Source organism: Protopterus annectens, chromosome 10.part0 (genome assembly GCF_019279795.1).
Source record: "Protopterus annectens isolate FY-2018-M chromosome 10.part0, PAN1.0, whole genome shotgun sequence".
NCBI classification, from domain to species: Eukaryota; Metazoa; Chordata; order Ceratodontiformes; family Protopteridae; genus Protopterus; species Protopterus annectens.
In genome coordinates, this window is record NC_056744.1 from 1,601,404,742 (window position 1) to 1,601,430,230 (window position 25,489).

Below are 25,489 nucleotides of genomic sequence, written 5' to 3' on the forward strand. Positions count from 1 at the left end.
TCTAAAAGACCAGCCACAATGAAAGGTTTAGATATATTTAATAATAAATAAAAAAAATACATGAAAATGCCGAATATCAATTTCCAGTAAACAGCAGAGTTTCTCTCACAGGAAGTATAAAAAACAACACAGATGGAAGGACTCAGATCGATACAGAAAAAAACAACAACATTGAGCTAGTCTCACTATAGTGTTTTTGACAGACTGAATAATTACTGCTCCCTAATTACTTACTAAAGCAAGTTGAAATTGGATGATTGTCTTGTCAGGTCCAAAAAGAGAGTGCACTCCTAACATCTCCGACTGTTATTCAAATACAATTTCAGTGCTGGCTACACAATGACATCCCATCTGGTCGCATGACTCTGTCTCCCATGCTACCATCTCACTAGAAAGTGAGCCAGGATCATGCACTGATGTGTTGCAATACACACATTAGAACTTTGGCTAAGGTTTATCTCAGCATCTGGAAATAGTAAAACAATTCCAACACTTCCACTCTTCCTGTAGAAAATAACAAGCCATTCTCTGGCACCCCAGGGTAGCAATTAGTTCACCACTAAGGACAACAGAGCTTGACCCAGCCAGGCTTTTCACAGACATTGCTTCTCTCACTGCATTCAGATCTGTGAGATAAAATCGTTATGGCCTAAACCAAGTCATTTAATTTCAGGCTATTTTTTTCTTATGGTTAGCGGTGCTGAGTGTAATCCCTTCCCTTCTAGTATTATCTGCTAAATTATATACATTTCAACAGTTACAACAATATTAGGGGATGTGTAGCGTCAAGACTGCCCCTCCCATGCAAAGGACATTTTATTGTTTAATTGCAAATGCTGTTCACATTCAAGTGATAGTGCTCTTGTCTGATTGAAATTATTTTCAATGATCAAAAAAAAAAGAGTTGATAGCTTGTAATGGAGCTCCAAATCAACAGGATGCAAAGTTTCTTCCACTCTCCTCTTCTCCTCACCATCCTGAAGGCATCCCTAGAAGTGGCTGATAATGTTGTTGTCATGCATTTTGTGAAGCATTCCAGTCTCCATTACCTCCATGTTCCTGTTGAAGAGGCAGCATGTCCCTGTCATGTTAATGCTGCATCTCATTTTCATCAACCTCCAAACGCTGCAGTTTCTCATTTTCTTTGGCCTCCAAAAGTTGCAGTCTCTCTACTGATTCTCATTCCATACATTTTACCTCCAGTTTAAGAGTCTTTAACTCCAGATGGGTTTTTAAGTCCTCTGAGCAAATGGTGGACTGTCCTGTTTCTGACAGTTGCATATCCCCATCGCCAGACTCCTTGTCTTCCTGGTTGTTGGCCTGTGCTGTGGCTGCAACTAAGGCAGAAATCATTTCTTCATTAGTCAAGTTGCCATGCACCGTCCTTTGGATTTACATACCTTAGCCAACTGGTTCCCTGTCAGATTTCCATAATCCTCTGCTGATACATTTGCCTGCTTTCCCTGACCAAACTAAACTAAAATAAATTAATAAAACTGTTGTGAAAAATGAAACTCTGTATATTTACCTTGTGACTGCTGAGAGTACACACACCTTAAGTGACAAGTGCTTACAGAGTACAGAAGTTCAATTAATATCCACACAGCTGCTCATCAATATGTGACATCCCTCCTCTGGACCAGTTATCAAGAAAAATCAATGCTCACCACTGACACTAGTGGGGAACACTCACTGTGAGAAAAATAGACACACACAGTATTTTGAGAGGCAGTCCTCTGCACCAAGTACAGTTTTCCTTAAGAGCATGCAGAGAATGCACACTCCAGTCCTGGTGCTAGGCTTTCTCTCCAGTCTCCAAATAAGACTCCCACCTGACCAATATAGAGCTGAGCCCTTATCCTGGTGTCCAAGCCAAGTCCTCCACCACCCACTCTGTGAAATCAGAGCTCTCATTGTCAGTCTTCAAAGAATCTCACAAGGACACACACACACACACACACACACACACACACACACACACACACACACACACACACACACACACACACACACACACACACACCTAAAGTGATTGTCACTTACAGGCTACAGAAGTTCAATTAATATCCACACTGCTGCTCAACAATATCTGACATCCCTCCTCTGGACCAGTGATCAGAGAGCCTCAATACTCCCCACTGACATACACTACTGGGGAACCTTCACTGTGAAAAAATAAGACACAGAGTATTTTGAAATTCAGTAATCTCTCTATATTTTTTTAACTGACTGAACAATTACTGTTCCCTAGTTACTTACTAAAATAAGGGAAAATTAAGAGTGTCTTGTCAGGTCCAAAAACAGAGTGCCCTCCTCAGATCTCTCACTAGTGTTCAAATACAATTTCCCTACTGGCTACAGAATGACATCACATCTGGTCACCTGACACTGTGGCTCCCACACTACCCTCTCACTAGACACTGAGCCAGGATCTGGCACTGATGTGTCACAATACACACACAAAACTTTAGCTAAGCTTAATTACAGCATCTGGAAACTGTAAAACAATACCAGCACTTCCAGCCTTCCTGCAGAAATGAATAAGCCATTCTGTGGCACACCAGGATAGCAATTAGTTCACCACTAAGGACAGCAGAGTGTGATCCCACCCCAATCTTTTCACAGACTTTACTTCTCTGGCTGCATTCAGACCTGTGAGATAAAATCTTTATGGCCTAAACCAAATAATTTAATTTCAGGCTATTTTTTTCTTAAGGTTAGCTGGACTGAGCTTAATCCCTCCCCTTTTAGTATTTTCTGTTAAAATATATAGATTGCATCAGTTACAATACGGTCTGACATACATGTATATTTCTTTTCTGTCCAGCAGGACCCACTGTTCTTACACTTTTAACAGAAGCAACTTTACAAACACATTTTTAACACATGTATCTGTACAAACCAGTTTGATATTCAAATGACATATAACTCTTTAAAAAACTCCAGCTAGCTATGCTGATATATGTTATACTTGCACTCTCCTACTCCCCCTCGGCACAGCTGGCACTACCTGACCTCATTTCAATCTCATTTCAGGGAAGCAGCCTCTTACTGAAAAACGGTTAACTGGTAAATGTGTGAGGCAGGCTTGTTTCCATATAATCACTAGTTTACAATAGCTTACTATCAAAATGTTGAAGCAGACTCAGTCAAATGATCATATCATCGACCCATGTCAACGAAATGTCACAATGCCGAAGTCCGACACTGCCAAAGTACATCCAGAATTCGACCTCGGAACAAGCATTAAAATGGGTTGAGATGGGGCAAGATTTGTACTTCAACAATGTTGGAGTTCAACATTGTCACAGTTTGACCTCCGTACATCACCAAAGTGCATTAGATCGAATCCAGTTCAACATTTTGATAGTAAAAATAACCACACTCCACCACTGCTTCTCCACCAAAATGACACAAAGAAAGTCAAAGAACCTCCGCTGGCTTTACCATTAAGGGCTGCCCTCCGAGACAAAAATGAAACCAAGGTAGTAACAGAACCCAAACAATGTAAAATGGCACAGTTGCTCAGTTCCAAAACCATATAAATCCACTGCTCAGTACAACGATAAAAAGTACTTTAATGAATGAAAAATAACACTAATACATAGACGAAACTGGGATTGAGCGCGCTTTCATCTAAACCATATAGACTTCATCAGAATCCATTGTTTGAAATAATCAGTTTCCTTAAATACGTTGTTACATAATAGATTAATTGAATAATGCCGTAATTGCAAAATTGTTACAAAGAATAAAAACCTCTTTTACTCTTGTATTCAGATATTTAACTCATACACTGAAATATACTGTGCTTCTTGTGTAAAAATACATAAAACATTAAGAAATGCATATTATTCAAAAGGCAAAATAAAACTAAAAACAAGAATAAAAATAAATATAAATAAAAATAAAAATAAGTAAAAAGTGCTTCATGAAACTAAAAGGAGAAAATGAATATACAAAAATATTAAAATACTAAAATGGTCTTTCACAGAAAAAAACTTCTTTATTGTGTTTAATTCCTTTTAGGGTTATTTAGTATTTTATGACCTCTTAGTAATAATAAATAAATAAATAAATAAATAAAAAATATATTTTTATTTTCATCTATTTTTATTAATTATTGGTACTTAATATAATATATTTATATATATGCTTATGTATTTAAATATTTATTTATATTTATATATTTATAATTTTTTATATGAAACATAATTTATACATATATTTGTTTACATGTGTTTTTATATATAAATATAAAATCAATTTTTGAACTGTAGTTGTGAATCAATTTTAAAGTATTGAGTGGTATATTTATTTATTTATTAATTCATACATATTTGCACTTTGGGACATTACATTATGAGGTCCTACATATGACTTAGAGGTGTATTTTTGTATATTCATTTTCTCCTTTTAGTTTCATAAAGCACTTTTTACTTATTTTTATTTTTATTTATATTTATTTTTATTCTTGTTTTTAGTTTTGTTTTGCCTTTGAATAATATGAATTTCTTAATGTTTTATGTATTTTTACACAAGAAGCACAGTATATTTCAGTGTATGAGTTAAATATCTGAATACAAGAGTAAAAGAGGTTTTTATTCTTTGTAACAATTTTGCAATTACGGCATTATTCAATTAATCTATTATGTAACAACGTATTTAAGGAAACTGATTATTTCAAACAATGGATTCTGATGAAGTCTATATGGTTTAGATGAAAGCGCGCTCAATCCCAGTTTCGTCTATGTATTAGTGTTATTTTTCATTCATTAAAGTACTTTTTATCGTTGTACTGAGCAGTGGATTTATATGGTTTTGGAACTGAGCAACTGTGCCATTTTACATCGTTTGGGTTCTGTTACTACCTTGGTTTCGTTTTTGTCTCGGAGGGCAGCCCTTAATGGTAAAGCCAGCGGAGGTTCTTTGACATTCTTTGTGTCATTTTGATAGTAAACCTTTACAACTACTATTTTTTTTCTGGAAGATCACGGCTATGGTTTCCCAAGCATTGCTGATTTCCCAAGATGCAGTAACCTCAGACCATGTATTTTTAGGTAACAGGGATATGGGGACATGTAGGGGTAAGACTGCCCCTCCAATGCAAAGCATTTTTTTATTGTTTAATTGTAAATGCTATTCACATTCAAGTAGCTCCAGATCTACAGGATGCAAAGTTTCTTCCACTCGTCTCTTCTCCTCACCATTCTGAAAACATCCATATAAGTGGCTGTTGATGTTGTTGTTGTCATGTATTTTGTCTTGCATTCCAATCCCCATGACCTCCATGTTCCTAAAGAAAAGTCAGCGTATCCATCTCATGTTGATGCTGCTTTTCATTTTCTTCAGCCTCCAGCTGCTGCAGTCTCTCTGCCAATTCCAATTCTTAATGTTTTGCCTCCAGTTCAAGTCTCTTTCATTCCAGATGGGTTTTTAAGTCCTTTGAGGAAAAGGTTAACTGTCCTGTTTCTGACCGCTGCACATCCCCATCACCAGACTGGTTGTCTTCTTGGTCGCTGGTCTGCGCTGTGGCTACAACTAAGGCTGAAATAATTTCTTCTTTAGTCAATTTGCCATGCACCATCCTTTGGCTTTGAACATGTTAGCCAGCTGGTTTCCTGTCAGATTGCCATAATTCTCTGATGACATCTTTGCCTGTTTTCTCTGGCCAAACTAAACTAAAATAAATTAATAAAACTGTTGTGTAAAATGAAATTCTGTGTATCTGCCTTGTGGCTGCTCAGAGTACACATAACTTAAGTGGCAACTGCTTACAGGGTACAAAAGTTCAATTATTATCCACATGTTTGCTCAATGATATGTGATAATCCCTCCTTTGGAACAGTGCTCAAGGAGCCTCAATGCTCACCACTGAGAATAGTGGGGAATGTTCACTGTCAGAAAAATAGACAAATTCAGTATTTTGAGATGCAGTCCTCTGCACCAAGTACAATTTCCCTTAAGAGCATGCAGAAAATGCACACTCCAATCCTGGGGCTGGGCTTTCTCTTCAGTCCCCAAATAAGATTTCCACCTGACCACTACAGCACTGACTCCTTATCCCGGTATCCAAGTTAAGTCCTCCACTACCCACTCTGTGAAGTCAGTGGTCTCAGTGTCCCTGTTCAAAGTAGCTAACACACACACACACACACACACACACACACACACACACACACCTGGGAAAGGCTGGCACAGCCTACCCACTCTGCCACCTCCACCCAGAATATAAGGTAGATTTGCTGCCACCAGAACACCAGAAACCAGCTACTTTAAGGCTCTTACCAGGGTATGCAATTACACTTAGTAAAATTAATACTTATACGAATGGTAGCGCTTGACCAAGCTGTGACACTGCCGGCCCAGCTATCTGGAATTTTGTAAATAATCATATGTCATTTGTGAATATGGATATGATTTATACAGAACTGTGTGTTATGTCCTGAGCATCAAGAATGTAACCACAGTGTACCGTACTAAAAAATAACAGAAATAAATATAAACTATATACCTGTGCAAATGTATGTTGTAATAGTAGAAGCTGGAACATACAGAGTTAAATTGGAAAACTTCAAGAAAATTATTTGGAATCAGTGTTTTACGATTATGTTATCTCTCTCTTTCAGTGCAGCAAACAGACACAATGTCTACAGCTAGAAGTTTTTCTATTGTCTGAAATAGAAATAATTGCTAGGTCTAAAATGTAAAGTGTTTTATTGTTTTGTGACTTCCAGTTCTGAGCAAACTTCTGAGAGATATGTATTTTTGACACAGAGGTGTTAAACTCTAAGTATCTGTTTAGCCTGAGAACTGAACTCAAGTGAGAAAGAGTGTCATTCAAGCTAACCTAGCAGTAGTGTGTATTATTAATTTAGGAACTCTCTCAGAAAAAGACTGGGCATTTTGTATCTTGTCTTGGACCTAGAAACATCCACTCAGCACTTCTGCCTACATGTTGTCTGTAAGTAAGACTTAGGTACAGCAATTTATTTTAGAGATAGATATGAATATAGTAAAGATCAGTTTAGATGTTTTCTGTATTTATTTGAGACTGTACTAAAATGTTGTTTTAAAATATTTCCTGTGATTCTAAACTTTAAAGTAACTGTGTTGGATTTAATGTGTATTGTCTTGTTCTTTTATTATTAAATATATTTAAACCTATCTTTGTGTATATTTGTAAGACATATTTAAGCTCTTAGAGTACTTGCATATGTGTTTGGTGACACTGTACAGGCCACCGCTAAACAGCCTTGCTGTTGGTCAGACTACCATTTGGATAATAGTAATATTACACAGTAGGATTGGTCACCCTTTGTAAGGGCCTTATAGTAGCTGGTAAGTAGGGGATGGTGGCATTGATAACTACCTTATAGTTTGGGCTGAAGGGGGCATAGCAAGTAAACCTGTGCCAGCCTTCCCCAGGAGTGTCTGTGTGTTTGTATATAAATCAAATCTCAAAGTGTGTGTGTGTGTGTGTGTGTGTGTGTGTGTGTGTGTGTGTGTGTGTGTGTGTGTGTGTGTGTGTGTGTGTGTGCATGTGTGTGTGTGTGTGTGTGTGTGTGTGTGTGTGAGCTACTTGGGCAGGGATGCAAAGCACTGGTTGGACAGAGAGGGTGCTGGAGGTCTTGGCTTGACCCCTTCGTTGAGATCTTAATTCTATAGCTGTGCCAGTGGGGAGTCTTATTGAGGATCTGGAGTAAGAGGGAGAAACTAGACCCAGACTGACTGATCTCTGTGTTGTCTTGGGAAATTGTACTTTACTGTGTGTGTGTACTTGTCATCCTCCCAATGTGTATGTCCCTCACAGGTACTAGTGGTGAGGATTGAGGCTCCTTGATTACTGGGTGAGTGCAGGGGTGTCACACAAGCAGCAAGACTTTCATGAATGTGGAGCCACAATGCCAGTAAATAAATACAAGTAATCTCAAAAGTTAAATATTTTCTAAAAGACCAGCCACAATGAACGGTTTAGATATATTGAATAATAAATAATAATAAAAAACATGAAAATACTGAAAATCTTAAGATAAAGACCAGACTTTCACTCACAGAAAATTTAAAATAACCACACAGATGGAAAGACTCAGACAGATATATCTAGCTAATCTCACTACATTTTTTTGACTGACTGAATAATTACTTTTCCCTACTTATTTACTAGAGCAAGGCAAGATGAAAGTGGATAAGTGTCTTGTCAAGTCCAAAAACATAGTGCACTCCTCCCATCTCTCACTAGCGTTCAAATACAATTTCAGTGCTGGTTGCAGAATGACATCACATCTGGTCACTTGACTCTGAGGTTCCCACACTATCCTCTCACTAGAAACTGAGCCAGGATCTGGCACTGCTGTACACAATATACACACAGAACTTTAGCTAAGGTTTATTACAGTATCTGGAACTATAAAACAATTCCAACACTTCCATCCTTCCTGTAGAAACTAATGAGCCATTCTCTGGCACCCCGTGGTAGCAATTAGTTCACCACTAAGGACAATAGTGTGGGATCCCAGCCCATGGTTTTCACAGATTTTGCTTCTCTGGTTGCATTCAGACCTGTGAGATAAAATCTTTATGGACTAAACCAAGTCATTTAATTTCAGGCTATTTTTTCTTAAGGTTAGCTTGGCTGAGCTTGATCCCTTCCCTTCCAGCATTCTCTGTTAAAATATATACATTTCATTAGTTACAACAATACAATCTGACATGCATGTATATATCTCTTCTGTCCAGTAGGACCAACTGTTGATAGACTTTTAACACAAGCAACTTTACAAATACATTTTTAACACAAGCATCAGTACAAAACCGTTAGATATTCAAATGGCATACAATTCTTTACAAAACTCCAACTAGGCTAGCTATGCTGGCATATGTTATACTTGCTCTTCCCTACTGCCCCTGGCACAGCTAGCACTACCTCGTATCACTGCAATCACATTTCAGGGAAGTGACCCCTCAGTGAAGAACAGTTAACTGGTAAATCTGTGAGGCAGGCTTCATTACATATGATCAGTAGTTTACAGCTGCTAGTTTTTTTTTGCTGAAAGGTCAGGGTTGTGGTTTGCCAAGGATTTCTCATTTCCCAATATGCTGTAACCTCAGACCTTGTATTTTTAGGTAGAAGGGGTATGGGGATATGCAGCTTCCAATGTCAGGGTATGTGTAAGTACAAGCCCCCCCCCCCCCCGGAAAACACTTTTTTTTTTTAATTATGTGAACAAGATGCACTAGGTTGTGATGAGACTACAGGAGATCTTTCAACTGACAATTATGTTTATTTAGCATTGGGTCTGTTTGAAGAAGATTCTAATAAGGAACAAGCATGCGTGCTTCTGATTCGCTTAATGCTGTTTTAGCTGAACTTCCCTTAGGAATATCTCCAGGAAGGAACCACCATTCAGTGGTGGAACTGTTAGAAGGAGATGAAAATAATGAGTCAACGTGTGCATTCAGGCCACAGGGACATAATCAGCTTTATAACCTGTCCGATATAACTTTAACTGAAGCACAACTTGCAGTCCTTAACAAAGGCTTGCGCTTCATACCAGCCAAAAGGTCTGACATTAATGATGTTATTTTGGACTTAAGGCTATTTGCTAGGAATGTTGCATTAAAAGGTTTATTTGGTCAATCCAATGCCTCAACAGTAAGTACTAATACTTTTTCATGTAGTAAACGTAGTTCTTTTAACCCCCCTTTATCTAACACAATAGAAGCTTTTGTCAGAGTGTATGAGTTAGATATATATGAAGCATTTTGTAGAGCCAAAAGCCTTTTCTCTAATTTAACAGCATCAGAGAATGAAGCCCTTGAACAACTACAGAGATTGGATAGTATCAGCATTAGACCAGCTGATAAAGGGGGGCACAGTAGTTATTCTTAATGTTGTTGTTGTTGTGTCTTTCATTTTTTTCCTGGTTAGGGGTCGCCACAGCGGAACTCCGGTCCGTTAATGATTGGCAGTAGATTTTTATGTGCTGGCTTGCTGGGCCTAACGCACAACCTTCAATGAAGGAACGCCCATTCATGCATGTCGCCACACAGAAGACGCTCTAACTGAGAATCGAACGGGCAACGTGTAACTGTGAGACAACAACGCTACTGCAGCACCACAGAATTGATTATTTAAGTTCTATGAATAAATGCTTTTGGATGTAGACACATACATGGTGATAGATGCAAAGGTTATTGATAGACGTATAAGTACCATCAGGGATGTGCTCAACGAGCTAATTATGTACGGGCTGTTAGCTTTTGACTTGTATGAATTTCTGCTAGTTGACTATCCACTGATACTAACATTTAATGGTCTACCCAAGATACATAAAACTTTAGTGAAACCTCCCATGCGACCCATAGTCTCTGGGCGTGATTGGGCCACTGACCCCTTGTCCCATTATGTAGAGAACATGCTGAAACCTCTTCTAGAAGAGGTCCCCTTAGTGTTGAAGGATACACAACATTGTCTATCGACTTTATTTGATAAAGTACAAGGTCTTGATTTCTCAGAAATTTTGTTAGTCACACTTGATATTAAAACCTTATTTACAGTGATCCCTAATACAGAGGGGATAGACTCAGTTAGGCTTTATATGGCACATCATGGCCATTATAGTCATGATATAATAACTGTGGTTTGTGCGCTGTTGGATTTAATCTTGAACCATAAGTTTTTTTCTTTTTAATGATAGATATTAATTTGGTGTTGGCACAATGGGAAAAAGAATACGTACTGAATAGTAATTCCTATAATGCACATTTAATATATTATGGCAGGTTTGTAGATGATATTATTTTGTTGTGGAAGGGTAATGAAGCACAATTGAATGAATTCATCATGTATCTAGAAGGGACTACCAGCTACCTTAAATTTGTTATGCATTGGTCATTAACCAGTATAGATTTTCTGGATATTACTTTCCATAAGAATGGCTTGGGAGGGCTTGACACCAAGTGCTTTAAGAAGACATGCTGTTAGAATAGTATATTGCATAAATCCAGTATGCACCCATCACATATTTTTAAAAATATTGTGAAAGGACAGTCATTGAGATTATCACCCCTTAACACTGATGATGCAGGTATGAGTGAATCTATTGATAATTTTTTACATGATCTTTCGGGTAGAGGATACCCTGATAGATTGACAGCTGATGTTCATAGGGAGGTACAAGTGCATAGGAATGATAAAGGAGCTCCCTATTTTTCTAATAAGTTCAGGAATTATAACAGGTGGCATCGCAGTAGTAACTTGAATCATGGACATCCTAAAGTGCTGTTTACCTGTTCTAGTAATATTTCTGACTTTTGTAATATCATTAGAAAAAACTGGCCTATACTACTAGCGGATAAAGCCACCAGTGAAGTGGTTTAGTCTCATCTGAGTTTTATTTTTAAAATAATAACAAGTATTTGAAAAGGATGCTATGCTATGGCCCTAAGGCTGCAGTGACTGATCCTTTGCCAAGACTTGGAACTTTGCCTTGTGGTAAATGCAAAGCATGTACTTTTATAGTCAGAGAACAAGTGTTTATTCACCCCATTACTAGGAAATAATTTGTCCCTAGGTTGTCTGCCATGTGCAATAGTAATTGGTCTATTTTGCAACTTGCACGGAGTGCCAAAGTTTTTATGTAGGCAAGATGATGCGTTAGTTTAAGGAAAGGATTTTGGAACATGTTGGAAATATCAGAAACGAAGTCCTTACAAATGCATTGGCAGTACATATGGCTAAAACAGGGCATAATGTCTTCCATTTTAGAGTTTTGCAACTGGTTAAACCTGGTATGAGAAGAAGTAATGTGAATAATTACTTGGAGAATTTGGAAGTGAAATGGATTATAGCCCTACAAGCACATACATTTCCAGGGCTTAATGCTAGTATTCCTTTAATGTCAGCTTTAATTAGTAGAAGGTGAACTTGATTTTTTTAATTATATGTGATTTTAACTTGTATAAGTGTTTTACTTTGAGTTGCTTTTTATATGGATCTGATGAAGCCGTAACCCGGTGAAAGTGCTCATCCTTTTGTAATAAAGAAGTGTTTTAGGCCTTTTTTTGGCTTTTTCTCAGCTTTGTTGGTGTGCTCACATCTTATTTTTAAGCCTGGATTTTTGTTGTTTGTGAGCCACCTTTGGCAGGAGTGTGTACTGTTTATTTTATTTTGTTTACATCTGTAGAAGTGGCTGATGATGTTTTTGTTGTCGTGTTTTGTCTTGCATTCCCTTCTCCATTACCTCCATGTTTCTCTAGAAGAGTCAGCAGTTCCCTCTCATGTTGATGCTGCTTCTCATTTTCTTCAGCTTCCAGATGCTTAAGTCTCTCTCCTGATTCTAATTCCATACATTTTGCCTCCAGTTTAAGTCTCTAACTCCAAGTGAGTTTTTACGTCCTCTGAGGAAAAAGTGAACTGTCCTGTTTCTGACGGCTGCACATTGTCATCACCAGACTGGCTGTCTTCCTGGTTGCTTTTCTGTGCTGTGGCGCAACTAAGGCTGAAATAATTTCTTCTTTAGTCAAGTTGCCATGCACCAGTCCTTTGAATTTGTACACCTTAGCCAACTGATTCCCTGTCAGCTTGCCATAGTCCTCTGCTGACATCTTTGCCTGCTTTCCCTGACTAAACTAAACTAAATAAATAAAGCTGTTGTGAAAAATGAAGCTCTGTATATTAACCTTGTGGCTGCTGACATTACACACACCTTAACTGACAGCTGTTTACAGGTTACACCAATATGTGCCATCCCCCCTCTGGACCAGTGATCAGGGAGCCTCAATGTTCACCACTGAGCCCAGTGGGGAACGTTCACTGTGAGAAAACTAGACATGCACAGTATTTTGAGATGCAGTCCTCGTCACCAAGTACAATGTCCCTTAAGAGCATGCAGAGAATGCACACTCCAGTCCTGGGACTGGGCTTTGTCTCCATGCTGCAAATAAGACTCCCACCTGACCACTATAGGGCTGAGCCCTTAGCCTGGTGTTCCAAGCCAAGTCCTCCACCACCCTCTCTGTGAAGTTAGTGCACTCAATATCCCTGTTCAAGGTAGCTCACACACGCACACACACACACACACACACACACACACACACACACACACACACATACACACACATACACACACCTACCTGGGAAAGGCTGGCACAGCTTAGCCACTCTGCCACCTCCTCCCAGATTATAAGGTAGATGTGCTGCCACCAGAACACCTGAAGCCAGCTACTTTAAGGCTCTTACCAGGATACCCAATCACTCTTAGTAAAATTAATACTTATACAAATGGTAGTGTTTAAACAAGCAGTAAGACTCTCAGGAACATAGAGTCACGGTGCCACTAAATAAATGCAAGTACTCTCAAATGCTAAATATTTTCTAAAAAACAACCACAATGAAAGGTTTAGATATGTTTAATAATAAATAACAAAACATATGAAAATATTGAATATGTATTTACAATAAACACCAGAGCTTCACTCACAGGAAATATAAAGAACAACACAGATGGAAAGACTCAGACAGATACTGAAAAAAAAACATTTAGGTAATCTGCCTATATTTTTAACTGACTGAAGAATTACTGTTCCCTAGTTACTTACTAAAACAAGGAAAAATGAAAGTAGATGAGTGTCTTGTCAGGTCCAAAAAGAGAGTGCACTCCTCACATCTCTCACTAGTATTCAAATACAATTTCAGTGCTGGCTACAGAATGATATCATATCTGGTCACATGACTCTGTGGTTCCCACACTACCCTTTCACTAGAAACTGAGACAAGATCTGGCACTTATGTGTCACAATACACACATAGAACTTTAGCTAAGGTTTATTTCAGCATCTGGAAACTAAAACAATTCCAACACTTCCACCCTTCCTGCAGAAACTAACATGTCATTCTCTGGCACCCCAGGGTAACAATTAGTTCACCACAGAGGACAGCCGAGTGGGATCCTAGCCCAAGCTTTTCACAGACATTGTTTCCCTCGCTGCATTCAGATCTGTGAGATAAAATCTTTATGGCCTAAACCAAGTCATTTAATTTCAGGCTATTTTTTCTTAAGGTTCCCTTCTAGTATTTTCTGTTAAAATATATAAATTTCATCAGTTACAACAATACAGTCTGACATGCATGTATATTTATTTTCTTTCCACCAGAACCCACTGCTGATATACTTTTAAGACAAGCAACTTTACAAATAAATTTTTAACACAGGCATCTGTTAAAATCAGTTAGATATTCAAATAACATATAATTCTTTACAAAACGTCAGCTAGCTATGCTGGCATATGTTACACTTACACTGCCCTACTCCCCCGGCACAGCTGGTACTACCTCACATCATTGTAATCACATTTCAAGGAAGTGGCCCCTCTCTAAAGAATAGTTAACTGATAAATCTGTGAGGCAGGCTTGTTTACATACTGTCACTAGTTTAAAACTACTAGTTTTTTTCCTGGAAGATCAGGGTTGTGGTTTCCATAGGATTTCTCATTTACCAAGATGCAGTAACCTCAGACCTTGTATTTTTAGGTATTAGTGGTATGAGGATGTGCACCTTCAATGTTACGGGACATGTAGGGGCAAGCCCCTTCCCCTCCCCTGCAAAACACTTTCATTTTTTAATTGCAAATGCTGTTCACATTCAAGTGCTCTTTTCTGATTGAAGTTATGTTCAATGATCAAAAAAGAGTTGAAAGCTTGTTATGGAGCTCCAAATTTACAGGATGTAAAGTTTCTCCCACTCTCCTGTTCTCCTCACCATTCTGAAGACACCCCTAGAAGTGTCTGATATTGATGTTGTCATACATTTTGAAATGGCTCAGTTTATTAGTGGTATTTGTATTGTAAGCTCTGGTGATGCTCTGTTCACACAGAAAAATATTCTGTTTACTAACAAATGAACTTTCTGCCGTGTCAATTCACTGTGCACTACCAGAGATGTAATTTCCTACTTTTCCATTCGTGCTTGTCCCATGCCTATTATAGACCTTCTGAAAAACAATGTGTTCCTATAATCTCTCAGGCCATGTTAAAGCTTCTTTTCATTTCCAACAATCTAATTGTAAGCATTTTCTCAGATTTTTTATTTTTTTATTTGTTTTTTTTAATTTGTTAATTTCATGTTGTGTGCAACCAGTCTTTTGTAATATTTTTTATATTTAATTTGTAGGTTCTGTCGCAGACTGGAAGAATTACTTCACTGTGGCCCAAAATGAGAGGTTTGATGCGGATTATAAAAAGAAGATGTCGGGAACCACTCTTAAATTTGTATCTGAGTTCTGAAAGGGAGCAACGAATCCAAGATCTAGAAAATGCAATAGTGCCATCAAAGCTAACAAATCAGGTCTGCTTCAGCTGAAGACTAAAAGGAAATATTATGTATCTCAGGATATAATGTGTCTCTGGAGAGATGCTGACATCTAGTAAAACTGCAACTTCCTGCCTTTACCAGACTCGTAATTTTGCTGTATAGAAATGGTAATTTTATTAACAAAGACTGTGAATGCAATCCGTAGTTAAAGGGCTGTAGCTTTTCCACAACGTAAGACAAAATGAAGGGGAGCAGGTTTGCCAGTTTCTTGACTTCTGAATGCAATTTATTAACATCCTTCAGCAAATGCCACTGTTCATTAAACAGGAATTAATCTCCTGCACTGAGTACAGGGAGTGGTCACTGTGAGAAATATGAGGTTTGCCATGCAATCTGTTTTTTTTTTAATGTCTAAACAAAATGTTGCCATTCAAACACAATGAAACATAATATAAAACTCAAACAACCTTCATTTATTACGTAGTAATTGCTACTGATTCATTTGTGCACTTCTTTAAAATTCAAGCATTGTACTACATAAAAGCACAATTCCTCTGCTGGAAAACACAATTTAGGCTGGTTCCAATATTCTAAATGGTATTTTTTAGTTCATATACAAGCCAAATATTTTTTAGTTTGTTGGGAATGCAACGCAGATTGAATCTTCATTATTGAATGTCTGAAATAAATGGAACACTTCATTTCAATATTTTTCTTGGTGTCGTAATTTGCATATTCCACATGCTTCAGTTGCATGGGGGGTCATCATTTCCAAATCATGCAGTCATGTGCATGTTCTTTATAGCATTCTATGTTACCCACAATTGTTTAGGACATAAGCAGTCCCACATCAGAGCAAGCATCATGAATAGTCTGAATAAAGAAAAGTAATCCTGAAAAAATGTTTTAACTGTATAGATCTGCTCCTAGTAAAATTGGTATTTTTCTTGTTAGTTATCATAAAGATTAAACCCATTCCATTTCCAGAAAATATGTAAAAATTCAGGCAGAATTTTAAAGGCAATATTTTATATAGTTTTGAAACTAATTTTGTCCTTGTTAATCTAATATAAAATACGAATTCCCACTGAAATCAATTAAAGATAAAATATGGATTCCCACTGAAATGTTTCCTTTAGTAACTTTCAAAAAGTTAAGTCTAAGATTTGTATTTGCTTCTGCAGGATGTTTCCCTCACAATACCTGCAATGTTTTTGTTTTTAAAAGATTCTTTCTGCAATACTGATGAAAGTCCAGGACTTAACTTTCTTTAAATACTGTAGAAAAAAATGAAATGAGCTCTGGGAAGAATAAATCAGTTCCCTTTCCTAAAATACTAAAATGGCTTCTCTACACAATCTCAAAGAAAAATCCCCCGAGTGCCAGTAGCCTGCAGAAAAAAAGGCGAATGGCACACGGCCAAATGCTTTTTTAAATATGCATCCCAGTAGGGTCTACCATAACAATAGGATTAGCAGCATAAGGGCAGGATTTATAATCTGAGAATGAATAGTCAGCACCAGTAGCAGCAGCACAGGTGAGTCACAGGCAGCCACAATACATTCTAGCACTGGCAAGGAGGCAACACCTGGTCTACAACCATGGGCCGTGGCACAAAAAACACAGAATAAAATTATGCATGCATCATCACTCCCAGGCTAGGCAAGGTAATGCATGGACTGGCAGTGCCATACAACAGACATAAATATGCCTATTCGGGTTTCTATGAGTTCACCGACAGTTCAGAACATCGACACTCACATCTTCGACACCAAATCATCGACTGTTCATAACATCGATATTTCAGGTAAGCGATCTTCCCCCTTGCAGGACCCATGGTAGCACTTGTTTCTCTGTTACGAAGTTAAGGACAACACTGTCAGGGTAAATTGTAAAGAGTCACATAAACCTTACGCGTTGTAACAGAGAAACAAGTGCTACCATGGGTCCTGCAAGATCGCTTACCTGAAATGTCGATGTTATGAACAGTCGATGATTTGGTGTCGAAGATGTGAGTGTCGATGTTCTGAACTGTCGGTGAACTCATAGGAACCCGCCTATTCATGTTGAGGTGACAAGGGAACAGTCATCATCACTTGCACAGGTGGGGGGAAGTAGTGGCAGGTGATAGCGATATAACATAGATTAGGGCCATAGGAGGTGAGCTAAATAGTCACTTAGTCTGGTAGGAGGTTTTTTGGTGGGGTTAGTGGTGGGAGTTGAGCTGCAAAATGGGACCACTGGTGATGTCCACTGTGGTAGCTTATTGCCTCAAGGCTTGATATAGTTTGTGGCAGAGATGATGCATAACTATACGGGCATGTGTATGCACCCTTACAAGTCATCCCATGTTGTGAGTCTTCTGCGCATCATTGTCCATGCCCCTGATGATGGCCATTGGCAGGTGTGGTGCTATGTCTACCTACAGGGAATACTGAAGGGGTTGATCTACAGAGACATTCATGAGAATCCTGATGAGGCATCCCTGGTGCTGGGTTTGGACAGCTTTGGTGTCCATGATTGTGAGGCAACAGACAACTAGGAATGGCAGGCTGTGAGACCATAGCAGACAATGATGCCAGCTATGGTTTTTTAGCCCTTAGCTGACAATAATGCCATCCTGACAACTTTCTACATAGCTTGAATAGGGCTGCAGTGTGCCAGCCACCTCACTTCCAGACCCTTCCATGGTCACAGGCTATACAGCCACACAAGCAAACCAGAGGGAAATTCCTGTGTGTCTCAAAGCACCCATGGTGGCAATATTTGCCACTAGCAACCTCTGAAGCAACATCTGCTTCTTTTCCCTATCCTCTATGCCACTCTCAAGCTTTTGTGTGGCATCATGCAAGCCAAAGGTGCACTCACCATCTCCTGACTGCCTTTGATAGCATTTGTCTGTGCCTGACTCACCAACCTGCTCATCTGATGATTTATGCTATCTGTTGTACCCAGGTCACGGACATGCTTCTCCCCTGTGGTAGGTATAGACATCAAAAGCAGTGCAGATTTCACATGCTGTGTGAGCTGGAGTCTCATAGGGAGCTGGGGAGGGACTCAGTGTTTCACAATGCCTATCATGCACCAGTGAGATTTTGGGTTCAGTATGTAAATCTGCAAGGGCCTTTGATAGGGGGATGTGGGCGAGCCCTCCCACAGTAGTGTTGCATACATTGCTACTGTTTCATTAGACTGTGCCATGTGCAAGTTGCCATCATTGTGAGCCATAAGTGACCTGTTAACATTGCACATAAGCTGTAACAGTGTGCTGATCTCTCCACCAGTAGAACCTGTGAAGGCACACGTACATCTCATTTTTAGCAGCACTCACACATATGCTTGTAATTGTCCCCCCCCCCCCCGAATACATAGTGTAAGACAACAAGATACGTGTATAATATATGAAGAGATAGATAGATCTGGATATGTAGGTTGCTGCAGTTGCAGCCCAGAGGTACCTGAAAGGGCAGATATGCAGAAGATCCTGGATGAAATAGTGCATCAAACATGCAGTGCACAGTATTATGCAGACAAATACTAAGTATTACTCGCCTGGTACATCATTCACTGACATTCAAGTTGTCATTGTTAGACCAGCTCCAACATCTAGGCCACCATGAAGTATGAGGATCCACTCCTTCTCCACAGAAAGGGATATCAGGAACTCTTCCATCTCAGTAAGCTACATCTGTGTTGCTTGACTACCCTTTGTGGTGAACATATCTTTGGCAAAGTTCCATGCTTTGTCTTTTGCATGGACTGTTATTTTGGCTGCCTTTTACTGTACCCATTGAAGAGACCTGTTATGGCCACCCACAATATTCACATCTTGCACCATTCCACACATGGTCCTGATACAACTTGTCTGTATCATCTTTGCCCTGGAGGTGCAGTCTGTGTGTAGAGGGCCTGCAGTAACACCTGTATCTCCTGGGTGGTAAAGTTTTCCAGCAATTGTCTCTCTCAGGGACCAATGGGAAGCCCTATGTACCTGTGGGTTACACATGACAGTCAGGGGCATGACAGACAGTCATCTACCAATAGCCTTTCCCATTATGCAGCCTGGAAGCAGACCACTGCAGTGCTCCACACTTCCCAAAAGTACCCACTGTGGCAATAGACACTGTGTACATAGACTCCTTTCTGCATCTGCCTATTGGTCCTATGTAGTGCCATGCATACCCTGTTACATGCCCGCCCCTTGCAAAGTGGTACCAGGCATCACACAGGGTACAGATGTCATCATATGCCTTGTGGTATGTCCTTACATAAGTGCCTAACACCTACAGTGCATCCCCATCACAGCTGGATACAATAGAGGTATGCTAATGTGCTGTGTTCCCATGCTGAACATAGCCTGTGGCATCTGTCTTACTGCTACTATCAACTACTACATGTGTTGCTGACAGTGCAGGGTGCATTAACATGCAGGTTTTCTTCCTCCACGGTTTCTGTTTCCAGAAATTCATAGGATTATAGGAGATTACTAGGCTAATGGCTTAAGAGCCCTTACACACTTATACAGTATAACCTGATTGTACCCAATATATGGCTCCTAGGGGCAAGAGGATGGCATAGATTTGTGCCTATGCAATAAGCATCTTACAGATTCCCCTGTCCAGAAGGAATATAGGCACTACCCCGGGTGTGACTATGCAATTCCCCATCTATTGATCCAAATTGCATTTGAAGAGGGCCAGGGAAGGGCTCTGCTTATTGTGACTAGGAAGCCTGTTCCAGAGAAGGGACAATCTCTGAGATGCATATCAGACTCTTCAGCATGTTTTGTTTGAGACGCTGTCTAAGTTTAGCTCCTTAGATTGGGTGAACCTCATGCTGTTTGACTTGCAGATGTGTAGCAGCTCTATCAGGCTGGATTTGTGAGTGCCTTGTTAGGTCAGGCATAGGTCACCCTTTACTAGTCAGTAGGAGACAGAGTAAAGGGACAGGACTTTTAGTCTGTACACATAGGACATGTTGTTTACACCCTGTATTTGCTTTGTGAGGACTTTTAGTCTGTCCACATAGGACATGTTGTTTACACCCTGTATTTGCTTTGTGAGGAACCTCTGAAGTTGTTCCAGTTGCTATAAGTGCCAAGTCAAGTACATCAAATGGTGCATTGTACTCAATTACTGGTCTCATGAGGGCTATGTACAGTGGAACTATAATTTCCTTGGATCTGAATGCCATGCTTTTACTTATAAGTTGTACCATATAGAAGGACTCCCTCATCATTGTGGACACATGGTGGTCAAAGTTCAGGCTACTATCTGTGTATTTAGATCTCTCACCTCTGAGTCTACTCTTAGGGGTGTTCTAGTGATGTAATTTGCAGGGGTATTTGACTTCCCAAAGGGTATCATAATGCATTTTTTTTCGTTTTTGTTTAGGCCATGGTTCTGGCACCAATCATTTGTCTGATCTAGACCCTCCTGAAGGATATCTACATCATTGGGGATTCAATGATTGCCCCAGCCTGCAGATCAGGGCTGGCCTTAGCTGATATGGCGCCCTAGGCGAAGTAGTGCTCTGGCGCCCCTTAAGCCCCACCCACACCATACTCATGAAACACCTCTAAGAGCCATGCCCACAGGTAGGTCACTCCCCAAAAAAGCCACTCCAGTCATTCACTCCCCAAGAAAGCCAGTCCAGTCATTTCCTTTAATTATTTAAATGCATAGAAGAAAGGATACCTTGTAATGTAGTTTAAACTGCAAGTGAAGGTGGAAATTTCCTTTAATAAACCTGCTTTAATCTGAATTTCATTTAATAAACCTGCTTTAATCTGTTTCTCCTTCACACATACTTTACTATAAAAATCATGTCCTCAGAAAATAGAAGCCCATGTGCCTTGGTTCAAAGGGTTGCTTAGGTTAATTTAAATAGTTTAATTTACTCTGGGGTAGGTGAACAAGCCTTACAGCTCAGTGAAAGTAGAATAGCAATCTTTCTCATCCCTGTGTACAGAAGCTTAAGCTGGAATAGCACAAACACAGACAGCCATTTGCTAAACAATACAATCTCCAATGAAAACAGGCTTAGCATGAACGGTAAAATTCTCTGCCACTGAAACTGCATGAAAACCCATATTTATAGAAAATGCATCTGGTCAGTGGAGGATTAAGTTTACATTTGGGCTGTTTTCAAAACAGACTCCTTGCACACATTTTTACAGCCATGCGTACATGTATTTGTTCTTTGATTCAACTTCTGATTGCATTATATTATATTCCTTATGTAATACAATACCACTTGTTACAATGTGTTTTAAATTTGTAGTTTTAAGCATTCTTTTAATAAGTAAAGAAATAAAATGTATAAACCAATAATGACAAAACTACCCATTTCAGAAATTTTCAACCATAAAAGGCCACTCAGACTTCTGTCATTACAATCCAACAATATCACTCAATACAAACAATCTCTGTAGAAGAGGAATCATCTGAACAATTCCAAATTAAAGAAATCTGTAACTAATGAAGAGATTACCACTGGCAAACAACTTTACATCTCAATGTCACATCTACAAATTCAGTGCCTGTTGCCCTTGAAGAATTAATTGCATATATTACATTAAAACATTGGTAAACTGGCACTATTGCAAAGGAAATGACTAAAGCTGACAAGTTCATAGTTGCTAGGCATCTCATTCAAAGGAGGACATACTCAGGAGTGCAGAACCCCTAGCTCACCTTAAAATGCACCAAATAATCAGCAATTGAAAGGGCACTGCAATATCAGCTCTCCATCTACATGGTGTGGGAGTAGAATCCACAGCCTTGTGCACCAAAGACAATTATGCTAACACTGCTTTCAAATTCTGCAACACAGTGTATCATTTGATAAACAAAACAGTTTGTTTTACACTGACAACTGACAGCATGAGAAGCAGTAAACTTTCTTCATTTGAAGTTCACAATTTCATGAAAATGAACTAAAACTCATAACCCCTTGAAAATGCACTGAATCTCTTAATACCCTGTAAATGCACTGAAACTCAAACTCATTTCTGTCAGCAGTCTGGTAGATGGTGTAGAGCAGTGGTTCCCAAACCTTTATGAACCTAGACACACTTCTGAAAACAGTAATTTTTCACAACCTACTACTCATGTCAGCATGCATGCATGTGAAGCACTCATGGTCCTCCTTAAAGAGGAGACGCTGCCACCAGTGAGTATTTTTGGGGGGGATTTAAAGGGGACATGTAAACTGTTCTCATACTTTAAATTAGTAGCATAGCCAGATTATAGTCAAATGGGTCCCTAGACAGTGAAATAGATTGTGCCCCCCTGAGTATCCCCTCTTATAGCAGTATCCTCCCCACCCATACCAGTGTTCCATTACTTGGCTATTTCTCCCCAGTTACCATGAACACTGTTCAAAACCTATCAGTGTGCATACTGTTTTCTTATTTACTTCTGCAATGATTACAAATATTGAAATAAAATGCACAAACACCGATAGCCATTTGCTAAACAATATTCTCACAACAAAAAGACAGCTTGAGCAGTAAACTTCTCTGCAACTGAAACTCATTCATTGAAACAGAATAAAAGCCCACATTCAAATAAAATGCACATGACCAGTGGAGAGGGCTATTTTCAAACCATAGGTCCCTTGGACACATTTTTATGGCCATGCATACATGTATGTGTTCTTTGATTCATCTTCCTGATTGTATTAATTTATATTCCTTCTATAACACAGCATCACTTGTTAATGTGTTTTACATTTATAGTTTTGAATATTTTTCCAGTAAGCAATGGAACAAAATGTATAACCCAATAATGACAAACTACCCACATCAGAACATTTTAACCATATACACACACACACACACACACACACACACACACACACACACACACACACACACACACACACACACACACACACACACACACACACACACACACACACACACATTCATACTGTACATTACACTCTGCTTGATTACACAATGCGTTGTGCTTGTTCACTAGAATGTATATATATATATATATATATATATATATATATATATATATATATATACACACACACACACAGTTTTTTTCTATGCAATTAGTCTGAACTGTTATGCTACTGCTTACATTTCTATATTTTTGTTTGTGAAATGGTTTGTATTTCACCCAGGCCAAAACTGCTCAGTACTGATCAGTGCACTACCCCAGTAAACAAATACAAATAAATACCCCAGCAAGCAAATATAAATAAATAAATTTCAATAAAGAACTATTGTCAGCACTTAAAAATGTTGCTCCATAATTCTATGCTTTTCTATTCACTTACAACTTGTATTTTCTTGTATGAAACAAAGTTGTGGCTGAAAAAAGGCTATCACAGTTCAATCTACTTAACTAATTCAACTCCAAAAAGTAACATCTACAAAGACAATGTGACTTAAGCATTGCCCATTTCTTACTAGTGTCTGATTCTACAGTATTCCCTTGTGGCTTTCAAAGATCCTGCATTATTTCTTTCTGGTATGAATCATTATATGTTGCATTATACACATACTCTTTGGTTAAAATAAGTCAATAAATAGGGAACAGCACACTTTACAACTTCAAAAAAGTAATCAGATTAGTAATACTTGCCATAAATAACTGTCCAGTCATTTTTTTATAAAGTGTGAACTGTCAAAGATAACAAAATTCACACCATTGGCAGAAACAAGTCTGACTTGCAGACCCACAAACAAACACCTCAGATGATCAACTACATCAAGTTCACCCAAACTATGAGATGCATCCAAAAGTTTACATAAAGATCTGGAGATTACTAAAATACAAAATATTTGTAGTAAATGATTCCACATTCTTGATATTCCTTAGTTACTTTTCTTTAGGCTCCTAAAAACTCTTCTTATTGATTGGAAAGTGCAATGCTCTGTAATTTGGACCCTATGTGAGAACATGCTTCTTCACTGCCACAAGTCCTTCTAGACACTGAATGCTCTTGTTAGACAGCCTTGCTCCATGGAATGGATGGATGAAACCCTGACTGCAGCCAAGATTACTGGAGTTAAGTTATTGTCCTCAGCAGTGGAGAAGCTAGGCAGAGAGGGAAACAAGTGAAGGGGCACAGTCTCCTCGCTTGTCAGGGAAATCATCTCTCATGCCTTGAGGTTGGTGAACAGTATTGCATGCTGATATATGTCACTTGCAAAATGAAGGACCATTATGTAGACAACTCATTGCATGTCCTGTCTTTTTCAGCATAGCTGAACATGTGTGTGGAGGCAAGTCTAAACAAGAAATAACACAAATCTCCCTCAATGGCCACTCCCAGTTGGCCCTCATCCTACTGATCGAGAACAAAAGTGCCTATTAGTGTGCGGGGGTCCTGATGATCAGCAGGCTATGGGGCCAAAGTGTGAAAATAAATATGTTTATTGGTGGGGGTTTTTTTGTCTCCAAAAATCTGTACATGCAAATGGTACAATTCTGGGCCTTTTCTCACCAAGACGCTCCCTCCATATCACTCAACTTCTATGCTCATGATTTTGGACAAATCTAAAAAGAATGGGGAACAAAAGCCTAAAAGGTCAAGGACATTTTCAAAACATTACTCTAATTCATTTTAAAAAGTTGATAGATTTTGCATCATAGGTTCATAGGTAGGTACTAGGCTATTGACCCTAGGGCATAATTAAGCCTAGCCAAAATGTTTCGGCTTGTGCCCCCCCCCCCTACATGGTTTAGTTACCTGCGCCTCTGTCGACCAGGGCCACAAAAGTGATTCCCAGGGTGAATTTCCTGTTCCCCATCCACTCATCAAGATTCTTCTTGAAGAGCATTAATGAGGAGTTCTGCCTCACATATATGGGGACCTTATTACAGAGCAAGGGGAGTCTCTGGGACACAAATCTGTCCCTCCAACAAATCATGTATATTGTTGAGGTCAGGTTAAGGTCCCTAGAGCATGCAGCGCGGGAAGATTGGGTTTTCCTTAGATGGAGCATTTCTAGCAATTCGGGGTTTGACATGGCCTTGTATGTCAGGCAGAGATCACCTCTGAGTAGCCGGTATGCGACTGAGTACAGCTGATGGTTTTTTAGCCTGGTGGCATAGGGCATCTGTTTTAGGCCTGTTATCCTCTTGTTGAGGTATTTTTGAGGCCTCTTTAGTTGTTGCTGTGTCTAGTAAGGTACATCCCGAATCGGGCTT

At 39.1% G+C, this 25,489-nt stretch overlaps 1 protein-coding gene across 4 annotated transcripts in view; it reads left to right on the plus strand.

Moving 5' to 3' along the window:
* Positions 1–16,021, plus strand: part of LOC122813774 (sulfotransferase 1 family member D1-like) — a 506,318-nt gene extending 490,297 nt beyond the window's left edge. For 3 of the 4 annotated variants that reach the window (XM_044086270.1, XM_044086269.1, XM_044086268.1), the window contains exon 7: positions 15,174–15,451. In XM_044086270.1, coding sequence (XP_043942205.1) covers positions 15,174–15,286 — 113 coding nt within the window. In that variant the 3' untranslated portion in view covers positions 15,287–15,451. Of the gene's footprint in view, positions 1–15,173 lie in introns of all 4 variants that reach the window. The other variant, XM_044086271.1, reaches the window with a different exon arrangement.
* The last annotated feature ends 9,468 nt before the right edge of the window (positions 16,022–25,489 follow it).